Consider the following 19,471-nt stretch of genomic DNA (forward strand, 5'->3'; position numbering starts at 1 on the left):
CGCTACGCGGTAAAGACATTCCGCTAAGCCTATTAAAAACTCGTGCCTTTTACGAAATCATGCGCGCAGAACGGTTACCGACAGCACAAACCAGATGGGCAGCTGAAGGTACAGATTTTGGCATGGACTGGGGAAAGGTATACGCATTGCCGTTCCAAGCTACAGCGTCGACCAGGCTGCAGAGTTTGCAATATAGAATAACGCACCGTTACTTTCCAACTAGAAGATTTTTGTTTATTCGTGGTGTAACCGAGGATCCATTTTGTGATCATTGCGGTGAAGTCGAAACATTGTCCCACCTATTCTACACCTGCTCGGCAGTCCAACCATTTTGGAGCGCTTTATTGGAAGTAGTTAACCGTAAAGTAGGGAACGAAATTTTCACCGAGAGAGACATCCTGTTCGGTGGAACGAGATTCAGGGCAGTCGTGAATTTAATATTGCTTGTCGCGAAACAGTTCATAGTATACTGCCGCCATGGAGAATGTGCACCCAATCTACGGGCGTTCCGGCCATCATTAATTAAGTCTTTTCATATGGAGAAGGTTATTGCCATTAAAATTGGAAAACTGGATGAATTCAGAGAAAGGTGGGCGCCGTTTCTACAAGACGATGCCTTATGTTTGTAGTGTGTTACTGTCCGTGATTCGTGTGCGCTGAATTCCGTGCCTGTAATAATCGTGTATAAAAGAATAGAATAAAATAAAGGAAAAAAAAATCGTGCCTTCGGTCCTGGCATGGAGACATTCCATAGCGCTAACGAACCGCCTACGGAGAACACAGCGCTGGAAGCAGCTGTTCCACCTCGCTGCTGTCCAACTGCCGATTTAGCTTCTCATGACGTCAGATTTCTCCGAACTGGGGGGAGTCTCCTCCAAACGGCAGGAGCAGCGACTGTAGATAATTGTCGTCGCAATGCAGGCGTAGGCGGCTAATTGTTCAGAGAATGTGAACAGGCGGCAGGGCGGGGGTCGAGGACGAGTGGGAAGAGAAGGGCAACGATGAATCACATGACGGTGGTAAATACACGTTGGCGCGCGAGAGACTCCCATGGTGTCTCTCAGACTCCTGACCTGCGGCAGGCACCAGATCCGACCTTCAGGTCGTTGAGGTCGTCGAGGTCACCGAGGTCAGCTGCGCAGGCGACACCCGGAAACGCAGCTCGACACTAGCGCCCACCGGTTGTTGTTCCAGCGTAGGCGAACGAGGACGGGTGATGTTTGAAATTCCGGGCCTTCCCACACAAAGCTCTTTCACGCGGCGAGACAGGGCTCCGCGCATTAACTCCCAGACCTTTGATATACGGAAATCATGCCATCTTCTAAGTCATCATGTCTGCTAACTTTGACTCTGACGACACCTTGAAGTGTACCGCCTCGACAGCTCGTATCCCCGGCCAGTCTGATGCTATTTAAAGGCTGGCTGTAATGAGCTGTTTCGGAGGACGGCGTCTGCTCGCGGCTGTAGTGACTGGTGCCTCGCGTCTTCGTGTGTGGTGAGAGGTGGTTACGGTCAGATTACGAGAGAGAGGCACGCGATGTTGGGAGACAACTCAATTGACCGACAAGAGAGGTTAGTCACCTGCGTGTGGTGCAGAACCGAGCCGCCAACAGCTTCTGTGAGTTACGATCGGTGACAACACGTAATCTACCTCGTCGCCATCTCTTTGATCTCTCAGACGACGACATTTTTACAGTGACGTTCGAAATGTAAACGCATTGAAATTCCAGTCCATGACTTGGGTTTATTACTCGACAGTCACTTGGTGCACCCGGAGGTTGATTCATCAGCAGAGTGGTTTAATTAAACTTTATCTTTGTGAGGCCGACTCAATAGCAATTTGGCTCAACTCTGACTTGTTGACTATGACTAAAACATTCCCCGGTGAATCATCGCATCTTCATGACCGCAAGGCTGTCATCGGCTACTGTCCCTTCGTTCTGCGGGACTCTCGACATTTATGGCACCCCTGCCTGCATGCAGGGTACCCTCACAGCTTCCGGAGATGACTCAGACTACTCTGGTGCATGAGTGCTTCGGCGTCCACACATTGCGACTTCGTGCGAATGATATGCGATCTCGGGTTCAAATAAACTCGCTGAAGTGTGCGTCATCGTTCCCATAACTCTCCTTTGCTCATTTATCACGGCGGCAGGCTGTCATCACGTCTGCTCTTGCTCTTATCTGTCCCATCCTCACCCACTCCGCAATGCGAGTGTTGCCAGCACCATGACGTTGATAGGTAACGCTTACCCTCAAAGTGCGTGGAGACGCACACACGCACGACCAGCTGAGCAGCGGTGTTTCCTCTGCCTGACCTTCTCGCACGCACGCGGACACTGCTGGGGGCGCCAGTTCCCACGGCCGACAGATGGGTGACGGTCGGCCGCGGACCTTTTATGACACGTCATCAGTGCCGGTCGCCCACCGGGGTGTTTGGATTCGCAGGGACTTCCGCAGACTGTAGAAGGTTCCCATCGAATGTGAGGCTGTTCTCACCGACGTGGTCTCAGCATTCTCACCGCCATTGTCTCACTTCAGTGCGAGTCGCTGGGTGTGAGAGGTGAGAGGCCTCCCACCGCGACGCATCCCGGCTCGCACTCACATTCCGCCCGCCCCCGGGTCTTCGACTCACACCAAGGCTCACACTGATGAGCCGGGAGACCGCGGACTGGTCCATTGTCCTCCCAGTCCGTGCGGGGCCATTGTGGTCGTACCCATCACCGCCCTTGTCCATTGACACTGTTCCAGCTCAGGTACTTGGTATGGTTTAGCTCGTTTTGCGCGCGACTGAACTTATTTTCCGTGGACTTTTTTGACATTCACCTCTTATACATATTCCATCTCTCCAAGAAATCATCATTTACATTGCAAAATAGACTCATGTGTTACTTTTTGTATGGTATTTGCTTTGTGAGAGTGGAGGCTCTTAGCCATCGTGGCGTCTTCACGCAACAACCCTCTGCATGACTGTAAGCCCTCTTCACTAATATTCTCCCCCTTCTCTCACGTTTCCCATTCTCACCCATCCAATCTGTGAGCTCTCATCATTTGGCCTCATAACGCCTAATGAATGCTACCATCTCTTCTGCACCAACGCGCAGCGCCGGCTGGTGACACGTGACGACCTCTCGCCCTTTCTCTTCCCGTTACAGCCCTCTCTCTCTCTCTCTCTCTCTCTCTCTCTCTCTCTCTCTCTCTCTCTCTCTCTCTCTCTCTCTCTCTCTCTCTCTCTCTCTCTCTCTCTCTCTCTCCGCGCCCGCTTTGCCTCGCTGCTAACCTCTGTCAGTGAAAGGATGTCCGATCGACGAGCTGGTCCCGACACCGCCCCGGCGCTCGCCTCAGGGCAAAAACACCGACAGTCGCGGTCAGGCCGCCCAGATCACGTGACGTTCGTGCGGTGCTGTACCGAATCACGCGGGCGGGTCACGTGACACACACTGTGACCGCCGTGTGTCACGTGACATGGATACGCTGTCATGGTGATAGTCTGTGGGCGGCTAGAGCGACATCGATCGCCACAGCTGCGTGGGTCGTGTTTTAGTGTGTCTGCTGTTCCACCTACGCCGCCCTTCGCGGGAACCACCTCTTCACCGCCCGCGCCGCCACTGCGCCGCCGCCCACAACCAAATCGCTGTGCTGTGGTAGAGTCACGTGACATCTGCCTCAGAGCACGTGACTGACCCAGGTGACACAATTGGCTGCGACACAAACAGTAGCTGACGGTGCCGACGCCGAGCCAAGCAGACTCAGAGCTACAGCTTGACCTGCAATGGGTTGTCATGGGGCGTCGGTTGGTCGTTCATAGGTTGACCTGTTGAATGTTGATAGAGTAGAGAGACCAACAACTGATTTTGAAAAGACGGGTGTGGAGAATTCAGACTAACCGAATGACTTGACTGCTTGGGTAGTGAGCTTGACGAAGGTCACAGCCACAGGTCGAATAACATGGGGCTTTTCGGATAAAAACAGCGCGAATTTAAAAAGGGAGTTTCATCACTTTCATACGATATAGATCCCTGCCTGGTATAATGAGACACTGATTAAAAACACTCCAACCATGCTACCCTGCTATTATATGCAAATCGCAATAAAAACTCTGGGAAAGAATCTTTCCGAAATACTGATAAAAGGATAGGCGCAAAGGCGCGTTCTGGCGTTGGTACGATGGAGCCTCGGTGGATCTGCGCGGTGTGGGACCGGGTGGGCGGGTCGTCACGGGCGCGGGCGTGAGTCCGTGGGCGCGGCCGAGTCACGCTTCACTCTCCCTGTAGCGGACCCGACCGAGCGCCGGTCAGTGTCTGTTCGAAACGCCAAGGCCGCCACTGGCCTCGGGTAGACTCAACCTCCAACGTTGAGTCTACCCACGGCGCAGCAGCCATCGATGGCAGACCAACTCACGAGTGACACTCGAGCCTGAGCGTCAACAGCGCATAACAGGCATCTGGGCAAATATTTACCGCGTCTCCAATCGCAGCCGAAGCACGCCCGAATCAATACCGGGCGACGCCGGCTCTTGTGAAGTTCAGGGTCGGTAGAGGGCAGGCGCTTGACCGATTTAAAAGGCTTCTTTGTTAGGAGGAGTTGAAGTCAAATAAAATTAATGATAAGTGATAGAAACCACATTGATTCGACAACCCTTGATCAATCATGGAGCGAAAAGATTATAATTTATATGTATCATGCCCCCACCTTCACCTTAGGGACATTTTCTTGCGTCGTCTATATCCTCCCACCACCTTTTGGCCTCATCTAGTCTCATCCCTCACCCCTGCGGTACCTCCTCCGCTCAGGGTCAGACCAATTCCCCTGCGTATCGACCACGCATCGTACCGGGGTGGTCCGTCCGACCTGGTACGGTCCACAGTCCAGTCACAACTGACCTGCAGGAGGTAGTCGTGGGTGACGTAGATACCAGCCGGCGCTGGAGCATTCCTACCTGTTGCTGGTAGTAGGATTGGTGAGGCGAAGCCGCTTTCAGCCTTGGAGCGCTACCCAAGGTCGGCCCGCTCTTGGTAACTGGTTCGTGCGGAAATTAAATCGTGCTGGTATTCCAGCGATCTTATCACATCATAACCAACCTCAACGAGATTTGATTATCTACCAAGAACGTGACAGTTTCCCAGTATCGTCGCCTTTCAAGTTCAACCGATGTCCTCTTCACACATTTTCATATGACCTGGAAGTTGGAACCTGGCTTCAGTCACTCTACTCCCCTTAACCTCCGCACGAGCAGACCGTCCCGGTAAGCGGCGTGCGGAGAACAATCCGACATCGATCTGTCTCCATAGGAACGGTTTGTGTACGCGTGCCGTGGTCTGGTCGTCCTAGACCGGATCTGGCGAGCCCGCACTGCCACAGTGTGTCGCGGAGAACGGGAGCGGGAGCAGTGAACAGTGTCTCCAGGTCAGGTGTGGCGCAGTGGTAGTGATTGGTGATGGTGTGGTGAACTGTTCGGAAGGATTTGTTGGTAAGCTCAGCGCGCCGATTGCCTGAATAGCTGAGGCCATAGACAGGCGTATTACCTGTATGTTGTCTTATCGTGGGAAAATCAATTGAAGCATATTCCTCGGGAGCTGTTATGTGAATATGAAACAGCAGTTTCAGTGAAACGTGGCCTTATTTCGTTTTTTTTTTGTCGGAGTTGAGTGTTCGACATCAACTCCGATCGACCTGTTTCTTCTGCTCGGAACCCGACCGCATGCAGTGTTTGCCCTCTCTAACCCAAAGCTAGTCAATGACCACTCTCACCCTGGAACATCGTCGGTCCTTCACCACCTCTGACCGGACCTCTCCCTCTCCGCAGGATGACCTCTCAAACGGAACAGCTGGCCTGCTCGCCAGAGATGACCGCCGCTCAGAAGAAACTCCTCCAACTGAACAACAACCGGAACCAGGTCAGTCCCAAGTACCGTCCGGCGTGCTCATACCGTGCGACATTACCCACACGCGCCGCGGCCGCTCGCCGCACCGCCCGCGACATTCCCCACGCACAATAGCGGTATTCTGCCGGTCGGGGCGCGTCCAATGGGCGCATTTAGTGGCCGTGTTTCCTCTGGGGCGGTGTCCATTGTCGAGGGAATACTCGGCGAGCCGCGGGGAGCCGGGGAGGTAATGTGCATCCCCGGCGCGTTACGCACACCGAGCGGTCGTCACACACCAAGGAGAGTGCCCGGGGCGTCGAGGGTGGTGCCCGGGGCGCGCCGAGGGCGTCTAGGCCGTACAGAAAGTCGCGACGCCCGCTGCTGCCAGCCACAATGCGCTAATGTGGTGGGATGAACGGTGAATTGCCCCATGTTCTGTAACGTCAACACTAATGGAATATTTACTTCAACTAAAGAGTATAATTTTCATTTACTTATTTTGTATTCATCTACGTATAACTTGATAAGATACAATTTAGTAGTGACTGATTAGCCTACATAGTAAACGACGAATTGTAAAATATTCATATCGCTTTGAATATAAACTGTTGAGAACATCCCACCCATTTCGTTTACTTATTTTGGCACAGGCCATAAGGCCACAAAGCAAACAAACCATCAGTCACTTTCAATCTGAGTAGATGTTTAAATTCCTGCTTGTCACAACAAATAAACATATATCCATAACATTATCACTTCTCCACATTTGTCACATATTTCCTCGATTTCAATATAAGCTGCATCCATTTTGGCCAAATGTCATGTGCTGGGGCCGCAAAAGACTGTTGAATTTAGACTCCTGACGCAGTGAGCGGACCCGACTGAAATGTATAGCCTTGAACTTTTGCCGCTCCCGTCATTTGTACAAAATCTGTCCTGGCCACCGCGCCTGCCTGTGGTGGGTCTTTGATCTCGACAACCTGACGCGCCCTTGATTTAAAACACCTGTTTATGACACGGCCACCCCCACTGACACCAACGGGCTGGCATCATGCGAGTGACTTTAGAACGATACGAGCGTAAGTCACGTCTTGTGCCTGGCAACATATGCGCAACACGATCGGGCGTGATAACCTCGGATTTAAAAGTGGTCAAAACACCCTGTTACATTCATAGCTCGAAGTTTTTTTATAGCTCGAATAGAGCATCCGCCTTTGAGATTCGATTTATTCGTCTGTTGCGTTACGCATTAGGCAGCAGGTGACCTGATTTTCCGAGCCAGGCCCCAGCCTCACGGCGTGTTTGAACATTACATGTAGCGAGGGCGGGCGACTTGTTTTCCCATCCTGCTCTCACGGGATATCCGCTCCGGCCAGACCGGGTTCTGGGTCAAGGCACACGGGCCTGTGCAAACTCTCTCAGAGCTAGCCGCACTTCACATGGCGGGTTTGCCATCTCTTCAAGACGTCATCCTGAGGCTCAGATTCATGCATTTAATGACGCTCATGTTCTCTTCACCTTTCTCTACTGAGACAAAAAGACAAAGGCGACCCTTGTCCAACCCTTGCCCACCTTTATTTCCGTCATGTAATCAAACAGTCGACAATATCACGACATCAGTGTCGGTCGGCTACTTCATGACGTCACCTAAAACACATGTGTCGGCAAGGCATTCGAAATGTTTGTCGCTGGTGCCGCTAATAACGGTAAATTCCTTTGTTTGATCACCTTTCCGGGTGTGTCCAACTGTTTGCTCCACGATTTCCTTGTTTACGTCACGTCATTTACATTCTTGCATTCAGCACGACACCATTTGTCCATCCAATTACCTCAGATAGGTACAAGAGCACGGAGTAATGCAAATGACCTATGGAAAAGGATGTGCCGTCGAAATGTTGAAGAAAAAAAAACGTTTAATACAAAATCCATTTGTAATGCACCTTCACTTGCTTCAATATCTTCGGTAAATGTCAAACAAACTCGCTACACGAAATCATACAGTATACACCATTCCTCGAAAGAACCCTCTCGCCGACCGTGGTTAACTTTTGAAGGACCTGCCAAGAGCCAACTTACAACTCGTCTGCCGTCTGGCGCGATGAGCGATCAATGATTCACTGGCCCAAGGCGGCCGCTGTGACCTTCCCCGTCGCGTCGCCGCCTCCCCATGGGTCACCCCGGTGCCGCCCACCTTGCCACTCGTGCGTTGGTGGGCTCCTGTCGTCTAGAGCTCTATCACGCCAACCCCAGACGAGCCACCTTTCCAAATGTCGCACCTGCCCAACCGGTTTGAGACAGTGCATCATCCGCGGTGGACTGCGGATTTCTCGAGTGAGTCGTCCAGCCCGGTTGGACGGGCTTTGTTGATTGATGCGAGGGGGCGCGGGAGAGGGTGGTTTGCAGGCGTGGATTTGAAAGGCTGGACGGGAGGTAATGTTATTGCATGACTTTAATGGAGTTTGTTGCGGAAGTCAGCGTAGGTCAGCTTTAGAGAACTTCGGCAGTTTGTGGAATGGGCTGTTTGAAATGGGCGTGCTCCGTCTTGTGGGACCCAAATCTCATAGTCATCAGTCTCCCTGTGCCATGCGCTGATTGCAGAGATTTCAACAACTTTGTCTTGTGGCCTCTCCACATTAGTTAGCAGTGTCCTGATGTGCATTTGGTCTGAAGTTCTGAACAGTGAACACATTAGCAGCTCTGTTGCCCAGGGTTGCGCAGAAAGCATACATCTGATCTCTCCTTCTCCAGTGCCACCCTGTGACATGACCTTTGACCTCTGACCCCACAGGAGGACAGTGCCATGTCGTCGTCGTGCAGTGAGCTGGAGCCCTGTCCGCCGGCTGAGATGAGCATCACGGAGCGGCTAATCCACTCTCAGCCCGTGTGGTTCCTGCCCGGCATCCACCGGGCAGGTGCCGAGCATCTGCTGCAGGGAAAACCGCCCGGGGTACGTACTGAACAGACTAGCGTGGCTGCAGGGTGAATTACTGCATCTTTTGTGGAAGAAAGTTCCCGTGGTCAGTGGTGTGTGTCTCGCGGATGGTTAAGTGTCTGTGTGTGCTGATAGCATATTTCTTTGGCCAACAGCATGAGGGCACAAAGCATACATGCAGCGACCACGGCAACACTACAACATCCCTAGAACAGACAATCGTGAGGACCACTTTTGGTTATCATAGTGCAGCCCACTTTCTATATTTAGATTGTTTTCTGAGGAATTTTCGCGTGCCTCATAAATCAATCATCTCGCTTGCAAGAATGTTACTGCTTCCGTCGCAGTACTGATAAGAAAGGCCAAAGATGCTTCATTACTGTAATGGGCAGCAGCTGGTGCACACGTGCCGCTTTTTCGTCCCATCCGCTCTCCGATATCGGTCTCAACAACTCTCAATCACTCGCCGTGAGGCCTCTGAATGTTGTGCACGTGCAACGTCGTTTGCATGCAACTGCTTTTACCGATGACCAGTCGACAAATGATGGTTGTTTTTGCGAGCTGGAATGGCAACAGCCACCCATCAACGTTATAACGCCGTCATGCTAAAGAGGTCCCGCCCAAAGCATCAAATCAAGGCCCTCCCATTTCCAATCCAAGTACCCCTTCTCCCCTCTCCCTCTGCTCTGTCGGTGTTTCAATCTCCATCCTTCTAACTCTGCAATTCTCTCTTCAGTACATTTGCAACTTCTCTCTTTTTCATTCCAGTTCATTTCCCTTTTACACTATCTCTTTTCCCTTCTCTGCTTCCCTTCCCTCCTACTTTCTGAGACCGAGTTTCTAACCTTCTTCAGCTCTAATTCTTCCCTTCTTCAGATGCTGTATCCATGCATAACTCGACGACGTATGTGAGCAATGCCAGCCACGTATCTGCGATATAAAAATATCGCCTGCAGTGTCGATTCTCTCTTATCCCTCATCGCTCTTTCCATGCCTCTCCCTCTCTCCCACTCTCACGCGTCACCTCATTCTAACAGACCCGGCCGCGAATAAATCCTCTAATTAGCGCTCACCGCCACCTCATTATCACCGACAGCCCGGTGCGGCGAAGAGTCCGACCCCCTCATCCCGAACCAAATGATCCCCCGGCCCCCTCCGTGGTCGTTTTTGTCTCGTCTCTGGCCCAGATCATCGCCCGAGGCCGCTTACGACACAGACGGTTTCGTTTCGTGGTCGGACAGTTTGTCAACAGGCAGACGTTCTTATGGTTCTTCTCGATAAAATCGGAGGAGGGTATAGCGTTTGACGACGGCTGCGGAGGTCACATGTCTAGCACAAAAAGGGACATCGTATGCATCGCATTCATGGGGAGTGCTTGGCATAATGAATGCAAAGAATACGTAATACGCCGTCAATATATATTTAGCCATCCAGTTCCCTTCCTACTAGGCAATAGCTTAGTATTGCGTTAATCACAAATGCACATTATCCTAACGACGCACTGCCATGGATAAGGGACGATCGTTAGTTCCTTGAACATTTACTCTACAAATTACAATTTCTCAATCCTTTGTTATGCACTCCGATGTGCGGACAAGTAACAACGCAAAAATAGTCGCATTAGCGCCACTTACATGGAGCCCAGTGTGTAATCCTCATAGCACAGCCAGCCACTCTCGCACTATCAGTCACCGCATGATGCAAGAGGATAAGCTCAGTCTATCGTCTGTATGGCGTTGTCACAAGATAACACACCGTTCCTCGACTATGTGACGTCACATTGCACATATGACGTCACACTTTTCAGCTGAGATGACGTAGCGCGATATCATCGTCTTCCCATTTAGGCGCTGACCGGGAGCCACCGCGCCGTCAAGTGCCTATCGTGCCTGCATCGGCTCTGCACCGCGGTGCTTCAACCGTGGTTCCGCTCAGGGTACTGAGTCACCGGGCTACCGTCCCTTCCTGTCCAGTCACCTGGGCCCTGATCGTGCCGCTCTTCAAGGAAGACTGAGCCCCTCCGGTGTGCAGGGCCGCGGTAGAGACAGCCGCGGACGGTGCACAAAACCGCCCGTCATGCTACGCCCCCTTGCTGTCCTGTTGTCCGACATATCAGCCGGTTCCGGACAGACTCGATGACAGTCACGCAGGATTTCCTCCTAATCAGACGCAGCGAAGAGGGGTTGGTCGTTAGATTGCGATGATGGGTGACGCCTATGCAGTAAAATTGGTGATTTAACTTCGACTGACCTTCGATTGAGCTTCGATTGAGCCTTCCAGTAATTATTTGCCACGCTTGCAGCCGTGTCCACTGTCCAGTGTTCACTCCATATAACATAAAAGTTAGACTGATTTAGATTGGGTGATATTAGAAACGAGTGCAGCTTCTGGCTATTTAATTGTCACGCCCATGAGTAGTTTTTAACACAACTGTGACGACATAGTAAGTGAGCTGATTAAGCCTAATGACATGATGCGGTCTCGGTAAAACAGACTGGGCTTATCTGGACTGGCGCCTGAGTATGTACGTGTTACGACGCATGTTTTCCGGGAATATGGATGATACGGTCAGCAATGACCCAGGAATAATAGCGTTTTGCTGTCACAGGATATAGTAAATTAAGGTTAATCAGCTGGGGATTTCTGGCAAGCACAAAGCGATAAGGGTTGATTTGGCAGCGTAAAAGTGAACACTTGTGACTTATATCAATTATCACTAGGACAATCTCCTTTTCACGTATTTCAAACAAAAGCAGCCATTAACTAGCCCAGCCTACATAAATCCTCTAAACATTTGCTTCATTGCAGTGTTTAATACGCAAAGCGTTCCTAGAAGGAAGAGCATGAGTTCGGACCTGTCGGCATCCACCGCCCTCTCATACCGGGCTCTCAATTTCGATCCAGTTTCCTCGTCGTGTCGTGACCGAGCACCGTGAGAGCTCGTGACTGCCTTTACCGCTCCGCCACGTCCCTGCACGTCCAAGTCCGACGTCACGTTCGGTCACGTCCCACCCGCCTAGCATGCCTGCTGACGGAAGTGGCCGCCACAAGGCGGACGTTTTTCTGACCGGCCGAGTCTGCCGCGCGGTTTTGTGCCGGCCGATCCACCGCCAATGGACTTCCCTTGCCGACTTCCCATGCGACGGCTGTGATACGTTGAAAGTCGGTCTTGGGAGGCGGCAAACTTGGCGTCAAATGGCGTGAATTGTCAGCGCGTGGGACTGCGTGGGACGCGACATGACAGCTCTAAAACCCGCCCCGGGCTGTTTCTCACGGTATTTAGGGAATCTGGCCATTAGTGGTGTGATCTAAACGCGATCGGATCCCAAATAGTCGACTTGTATTACGCCTATTATATCGCACATACCAATACTAATAGCATCAGCATATTCGTGTAGGCAATTGGAAGGTGGCTGCACTTGGGTTCTATATTTGCTCGATAGGGACTGACTTCTGTAGGCGTATATGGTATCGGTTCTTATATACGCATGTTAACACTTGAAATGTGTCGCCTGTGTCTGACAATGAAGGAGTTTTCTAAATAAGGTAACAGGAAAGTCTCCTACACTTTGAAGTTTGAACTATTGATATCAATTATTAGAATGACGTAACTTATCAGGCTTGCCCTAACCGTTTGCTTCCCTGAACGGACTCGACGTCAAAGCGATAAGATACCTGCGAGTCTAGCAGGCAAAAATCAGACGATACATTTGAATCTATTTTCTACCAACGCATTTCAAGCTAATCCAAGCGGAAAGCCATTCTACATATTGACTACCTACTACATGATTAATGATCATATCAATGATTATGCATCTAACCGACGTTTAACGCGTTATTAGAATATGTGCTTGTCGTCGTCCACACTCAAAGCCTATGTGACTTGGTGATACATCCCTAAATTGCCCAGCCTACTGATGCTCTTCCATCTCCTTCCAGACGTTCATTGTCCGCGAGTCGAGTAACACAGCCTCGATGGCGCTGTCGGTGCGCCTGCCGGCTGGCAAGGGGCCGCACGTGGAGCACTTCCTCATCGAGAAACAGGACGGCAAGCTGAGCCTCGAGTCGTCCGACAACCGCTTCAGTGACATCTGCAGCCTGGTGGCCTGCTACAGCTCCCGATGGTAGGTCCATGGGGAAGGGATAGTGGGAGACCAGGGTGGAAGGTCGAAGAAAAATGGCAGAGGGGGAGAAAAGGAGTTGGAGAAGGGGGTGATGAACAAGGTGACAATAGCAAGTGGGTAGAGAATAGCGAGGGGACATAATCAGAAGCGCTGGGGTGCGAACCGAGATGTTTTTCAGACACCTGAGTGGTTCGAGGGGAGTCTGAAGGGTGCTTGGGGCGGTTTGGGGAGCGGGATTCAACCACTTAGCAGCGAAGGGAACGGGGGAAGAAGGGCCTTCTTTCCAGATCCCTGCATGGCTGACGACGCTGAAGAGTCTGACGGCGTCAAATCAATTGCGATTGTTTGGTGAAGGGCGCATCTGAGGGTGGGGAATGAGACTGGGGTGTCAGGTCCAGCCGCTGCGGTTTGCCGATGGGTGACAGACCACTGAGCTCTGGGAAGGAGTGGGCGCTGACAAACGACAGCGTCTATACAGGGTGGCGCCGATAAATGAAGACAATATGTGCTCCACACAAAACATCAATTTTTTTGGCAAAAGTCAGTACTTTGGATGAAAGTTTGGAACTGGGGTGACTGATGGCGACCTGTCGAGCACACTTCACTCGATGAATCCCCCTCCGCGTCGATGACGGCCTCGATGCGCGGCCTGAACCGGGCGTTGGCCTTGGTCAGCATGGTCTTGTCCATCTTGACCATCATCTGCTTGATGGCTGACTTCAGAGAGTCAATATTGTTAAGTGGGTGTTTGTTAGTGTCCCTCTCGACTACGCCCCAGACGTTTTAGTCGAGCGGGTTCAGGTCCGGGGATTTTGGCGGCCAGAACTCGGGCGTGATGTGGCTGTGCAGGTTGGCGCTCATCCACTCCTGCGTCACCCTGGCCTTGTGGGCGGTTACAGAGTCTTGTTGGAACACATAGGGCCTTCCTCAGCCACTCGGTCGATCCAGGGCTTCACGACGTCACCGTCATCGACGGTGACGTCGACGTCGGGTCATCGTCGACGATGTTCTCGACTTTGGCAATGAAATCGTCGTCTCTGACGGCATCAGATCGTCGGGGATGTTTCTTCCGCTTTGCCACAGACGGGACGTCGCCCACAGACTCATCCAAGCTCCGCTTGACTTTATAATCATGGCTTCTGTCGACCTTGAGGAAGTTGGCGACCTCGGATGCCTAGCTGCCGGCGTGAAGCGCCACAATGACCGCGTGCCTTTTCATTTCTTCCGTTATTATCTTTAGCTGCAACGTTCCCTTTTGCTATGGACAACAATTTACATAAAGCATGGAACATGAATGCAAAAAAAATTATTGCTCTTCACAAAACAGTTTCCTCGTAACACAGGTTTGACATTTGTGGTTATTTACCGGCGCCACCCTGTACAAACCGCCCGCTGATGACGGGACGGGGGCGGCTTCGGACGCCAACTGGGGAAATTTAATTAGCCGGCGTAATGACTCGGAAGCCAGAGGAGAGAGGACGGACAAATTAATGATGGCTGCGAGATACCGCCTATCTCCCGCACCGCGGGGTTTGATTAACAAACCCACCCCCAGCGAGGGTTATAAAGTACTGCGAAATGCATTAGCGTATTTGATAAACGGTTGGATTTATGACAATTCCTGAATTAAATTTAGCCAGAATGGATACGAGACGGACTACGTATGGTAGAGAAGAGTAAACAAATATCATTTAAGATGCCCATTGTATTGACTTTTGATGCATGGCAAGTTCACTGTGTTGCTACGGCGATTGCAGCGCTGACTAGAATTTGAGCAGCACGCCGTGTCACTGTGCTGAAATATGACTCGCTGAGACACCAGCGCGCCCTGATACTCTGACTGGCATGAGGGGTCCCGGCTATTTTATTCGTCCCGATAACATTATCTTCCGGCTGTAAATCTTACCCGGGCTTGTCTCCGTGGCCCAGCGCCGTTTTCCGTCAAGCTGATGCATGCCTACTGTCTTTAGGTCTTCTGGCGTCAATCGCGTGGATAAACGTTATACCAGTTACCGCAATATGTAGATTGTATGTAGACGTCACATGATCCCTTTGGCGACATGAGTTGTGCCTTAGACGTGTCGCCGGGATGTCGTCAACTATTTGTGTGGAAATCCAGACTAGCGTCAGATACAATGCGAAACACACAAAGCAGAGCTCAGTGGCGACGGCGGAGACGCGTAGGGTGCGCGATCGGCATACTAATCTGGCATCTCGACGGTCGTCCGTGTTCCGTTTGAAATGGGACGAGCCGGCCAGGCGGGCCAGAGGGACTGAGTGGATTGAAGTGAGGGTGCCGCGAGCAGCGGTGTGTGGGGTGCTCGCTCTTTTACAGCGGCCTCTCCGGCACGAACAAAGAAATCAGGATTATCGCACGTACCAAGGTGCAAAGTTTAGTATCCCGGAGAGCGGAGACGGGAAAAGTTTGGTTTGGTAATCGTTGGAAATGGATCCGTTGCGCTCGTAGATGCCGGGGCATGTCGAAAATAAGCCGAGATGGGGGGAGATGATGCCACCCCATCCATCGATAAAAGATCCGTCTGTGTCAGGTTGTTTACCAACACGGGCTTCAACTTACGCCTCTCTAAAGCATCGCGCCCATTACACCGGTCTAACGCGCTGCACCGTACCGTCGAGACGAGACAGGCCCAAATGGCGTCATCACTTGTCTTCACCACGCGTCAGACACTCCTATTACATGTCGCACCTCGTGTCGACGCCTAAACAGCGCGTACAAATGTGTAACGTTTTTCACACCACATCCTTTGGTCCCACCACGACATTGATACAACGTTTTTCAGTCCGAAAAAGCTGCCGACATGGGCTGCACAAAAGACCTGATGTCTCGTGCCGGCACCGGTCGTCTGTCTCGCCGCAGAGCGATGGGCGATGCTCTGAGAGCGGCACTCGGTGCTCTCTGGGTCCCGTCGCACCGCGCGGGTGACGGATGGGGTGCTGAGTCGACCCCGTCGGCCCGCGGCGGCGCCCCGCCGGTGACGAAATGCCTCCAAAATCGAATCGCGCCTCCATCGCGACGGGAAGAGATGATTCAGCGAAACATGGCGGCGGCTGCCAGAGGGCGCCGAAACAATCATAGGATCGCCGCTCTTTGTGAGCGTCTGTTTTCGTTACCGTGACGATGTTGGTTTTGGCGGGGAGACGTGTGACAGTTGGAACGCACGGAGCACGCCCTAGCGCCCGGATCGAGTCTCGGGGACACACACATTTTACATAGAAGGTGCCTTCTTTGTTTGAAAGTACGAGGACTAGGCTGCCTGCCTTCGTATTGCTGATTCATCTACATCTTCTCTTGCTGAATTGTATTTTCTAGATAAACAATTGGTATTGCCGGTAGCAATACTTACCGAAGCTTTAAACGCTTATTTCGTCGAGATCAACGTGCTCAAATTGCGTGAGGCGTGTTACCTTGTCAGACCTGAGCAAACAAAAAAAAACTGAATGCCTCCCTATGGTTCAATGACTGCTCTCGGTCGGCATCCAACAACAGCGCCGATCGAAGTTCGGCGGCCCACCCCTGGTCCCGTGGCGGCATTTCATCCTCATCATTGCCCGGAGATGAGAGCCCCGTGGGAACCCAGAGGTGGCGAAATTGTCGGCACATCACACAGTAAACGCATTAGAGGCCGGGGCAACAGCCACTTACTGCGGCTAACTAAGCCAATCATGGCGCGAGACTGCAGGAGACGTCTAAAGAAGAGCACCACGAGATTATCCATCCGGAAAGTTGGCAGTAGTAAGTTTCGAACGACTGCTCCGGACGCAATTATCCCTTGTTAAAAGAGTATATTCGCTCGCTTCTGCCTTTTTACCATGGCTCCACCCACTCTCCAGCGAATATTTTCATGCTGATCCCCTCTGGACTTTTCTTCGGAGGTCAACGTTTTCTGGTTTGTCCTGAACTGTTTGTTGGAGGCCGTGTAACTAAGGCGTCGAAAGGGGCGATTCGAGTGCCAAATGAACCGGTTCTGGTGCGACTCTCGCACTGAAACGACCTCTGTCGCAGGATATGAAGTGAAAACAGTCGCTGTATTGTTTTGTTTTGGTGGAGAGGTCCCTTGAATTACATGTTGTCGCACTTGCCTGGTCGACTGCAACTATTCCACAGCACCAGTGCAGTTTGAACTCAATTTTTTAGCAATTCATGCTCGGGCTGAGGCAAAGCCTAAGCTTTTGAAGACACTCTAAGTCTCGCTATTTTTTGTGTTCAAAACAACGGCGCCGCCCATTTTTCTCTCTTTTTGTCTCCTCAGCCGTCATTTTGCCACGTTCCCACCACATGCTGTCTCCCTCTGGTGTGGCGTGTGTCGATAACCTGCTTATGAGGTATTCATTGACATAACAACCCTGAGAGACCCGAGTCGCTCAGAGGCGCTACATGCAACAGATCGCATCACGTATGACATTTCCCGGACGATCCCGCGGGTCCCTGCCGGCCGACGCACACTCGTCGCTCTGCAGACGCTCGGCAGAGTCCCTCAGGGTACAGGAACTGACGTTGCCCGGAGGACCTCATTACCGCCACGGCTCGTGTCCGTGACATGTGCGTCGTCTTTGAGCGGATGTTTTGGTTTCCGGCGTCACGGGCACGCGGTGCGTGCGTGAAATGCGCTGCCGCTGGCACGTGCGGAGCCGTTTCCTGTCCTGATGACGAAAAGGTCGCGGAGTTCACCAAGCGCTCTTTTCAATGAAAGACCGCATTAACCCTAGAACGCCTAGGGGGGGGGGGGTTGTATCAACCCCCCCCCCTGAGGTTTTTTCGAAGTGCACGCTAAACGGCTTGTCGTAGCGGGCTGAAATTTTCAATACCCTCTGGGGCAACCTTTGCGCATCTTTTGCCGAAAAAAAATTGATCGGGTCATGTCAGGTCACGGAGTTATGACGTCATAAGAGGTACAGCCTCCGGCCGGATTTTCACAAACTGAGTGCCAACGCCCGAGGTTTCCTGCCGGTGGTACGGACATCGGTTGATGGATCGTGATGAAACTTCCCATGCATGTTGGGGCAAGTATTGGCTATCATATGGTATAAGAAATTTGACCGGGTCAGGTCAGGTCACGGAGCTATGACGTCACAAGAGGAACAGCGTCCGGTACTATTTTTGAAAAGCGCCCGAACCACTATTTTGCTAATTCTTGTCACCTCAATGGGAATATGCAGCAATATTAGCTTCTATAGGGAGCAAATGGACCTCCCAAATCAAAAAATACAATCATATTTCAAAAATTTAAATTTTGATTTTTCGAATTTCTGCCGCCGACTGTGACCTTGCCGACTTCCGGCGCTCCCAACGCGCCATTTTTAGAGCTAGGGAAACGAAATACATACCAAACGATAGAGAATTGATCAAGGAACACGATAGTGAAGGTTTTAAGTCGATATCTCCCACCGTTTTGCCGTAATCGCCGCCGAAAGTTGAAAAAAGTCTATTTTTCCGAAAATTTGACCTTTGACCGGTCAAAAGTAGGTCAAATGTTGACCTAGGACCAAAAAATATACCACCAATCGCGAGATCTCGTTGAGAGCAATCCTTTGGTTTTTTCCGCTAAGCTCTACGACCTTCCGTTTCGAAACGCCAGGGGGGGGGGTCGTAACAACCCCCCCCCCCCTGGTCGTTCGTGTTATGAGAAATGGCCTGGTCGTGCGAGGGTTAAATTTGCGCCGAAGATTCTGTGTTGATCCCATATAGCCGATCCACTCATTCAGGGGTAACGTCGAGTTTCTTGGTGACATGCTGAGTTCTGCAGACCTCTCAGTGTAAGAATGTCAGTTCCACGACAGTATTGGTGCCGTGTTGTGACCAGACTGAAGAATGGGGAGAGGAATGGGAAGGAAGTGGCGACTGTTGTGGTAGTCCGACTGCACGGATCGATCGAACAGACAGGACAATAGCCGTTCGGACAGTCGCACGGCAGGACAAGTGCCGACCGAGACGGTAAACATGCCACCTCCTGTGACTGGAGCAGCTGACGGAGACGGTGCATTCGTGAGACGCATTCGGGCCGTGAATACAGAGGAATGCTCTTGCAAACACCCAACGTTCTATGGTGCTTGTGGAGAGCATTCGGATGCAGAACGTCGACCAATCACGAAGATACTCGCCTCCTAAACAAACGCGCTTTTTCAAATTAAAGTCACCATTCCGACATCATCGGTTACCAGTCACATGGTGTCTTCGCTGTCCTCTGCCTCTGTCATCCACGTGAGAGCCCCTGTCGTCGCAGCCAATGGCTCTTCTTCTGCCATCACGGTAATAACCGCGACTACGATACGGTAGACAGGAAGGCAGCCGTGCGCAGCGCCGGTCGCGCGAGGCGGCGCCGCTTCCTGACAGAGGGACAGGGGCTAGCGCTGGCGCTGTTCCATTGAAGTCGCACTGCGTCCGGCGGTTCGCACAGCTCGTGTGACGGCTGGTATGTTTCCGCATGTGACAGTTTTATGTCCGCTGACTGTGAGAGATATCTATGTATATCTTTTGACGGTCTGAGGCGTCGTGACAGCCTCATGACAGGTCGTTTGGTGACACTGACAGC

The 19,471-nt window shown here is 51.8% G+C and overlaps 1 protein-coding gene across 3 annotated transcripts in view; it reads left to right on the plus strand.

Annotated features, from left to right (window-relative positions):
* The window catches only part of LOC122363697 (protein sprint-like), an 80,687-nt gene that overhangs the window by 44,112 nt on the left and 17,104 nt on the right, over window positions 1-19,471 (plus strand). For all 3 annotated transcript variants that reach the window (XM_043333236.1, XM_043333235.1, XM_043333237.1), the window contains 3 exons: window positions 5,807-5,897; window positions 8,653-8,811; window positions 12,736-12,920. In XM_043333236.1, the coding sequence (XP_043189171.1) occupies window positions 5,807-5,897; window positions 8,653-8,811; window positions 12,736-12,920 (435 nt within the window). The remainder of the gene's footprint in view (window positions 1-5,806; window positions 5,898-8,652; window positions 8,812-12,735; window positions 12,921-19,471) is intronic.

The sequence above is a fragment of the Amphibalanus amphitrite genome, unplaced genomic scaffold (assembly GCF_019059575.1).
Source record: "Amphibalanus amphitrite isolate SeventyFive unplaced genomic scaffold, NRLGWU_Aamphi_draft 000635F_arrow, whole genome shotgun sequence".
Lineage (NCBI taxonomy): Eukaryota > Metazoa > Arthropoda > Thecostraca > Balanomorpha > Balanidae > Amphibalanus > Amphibalanus amphitrite.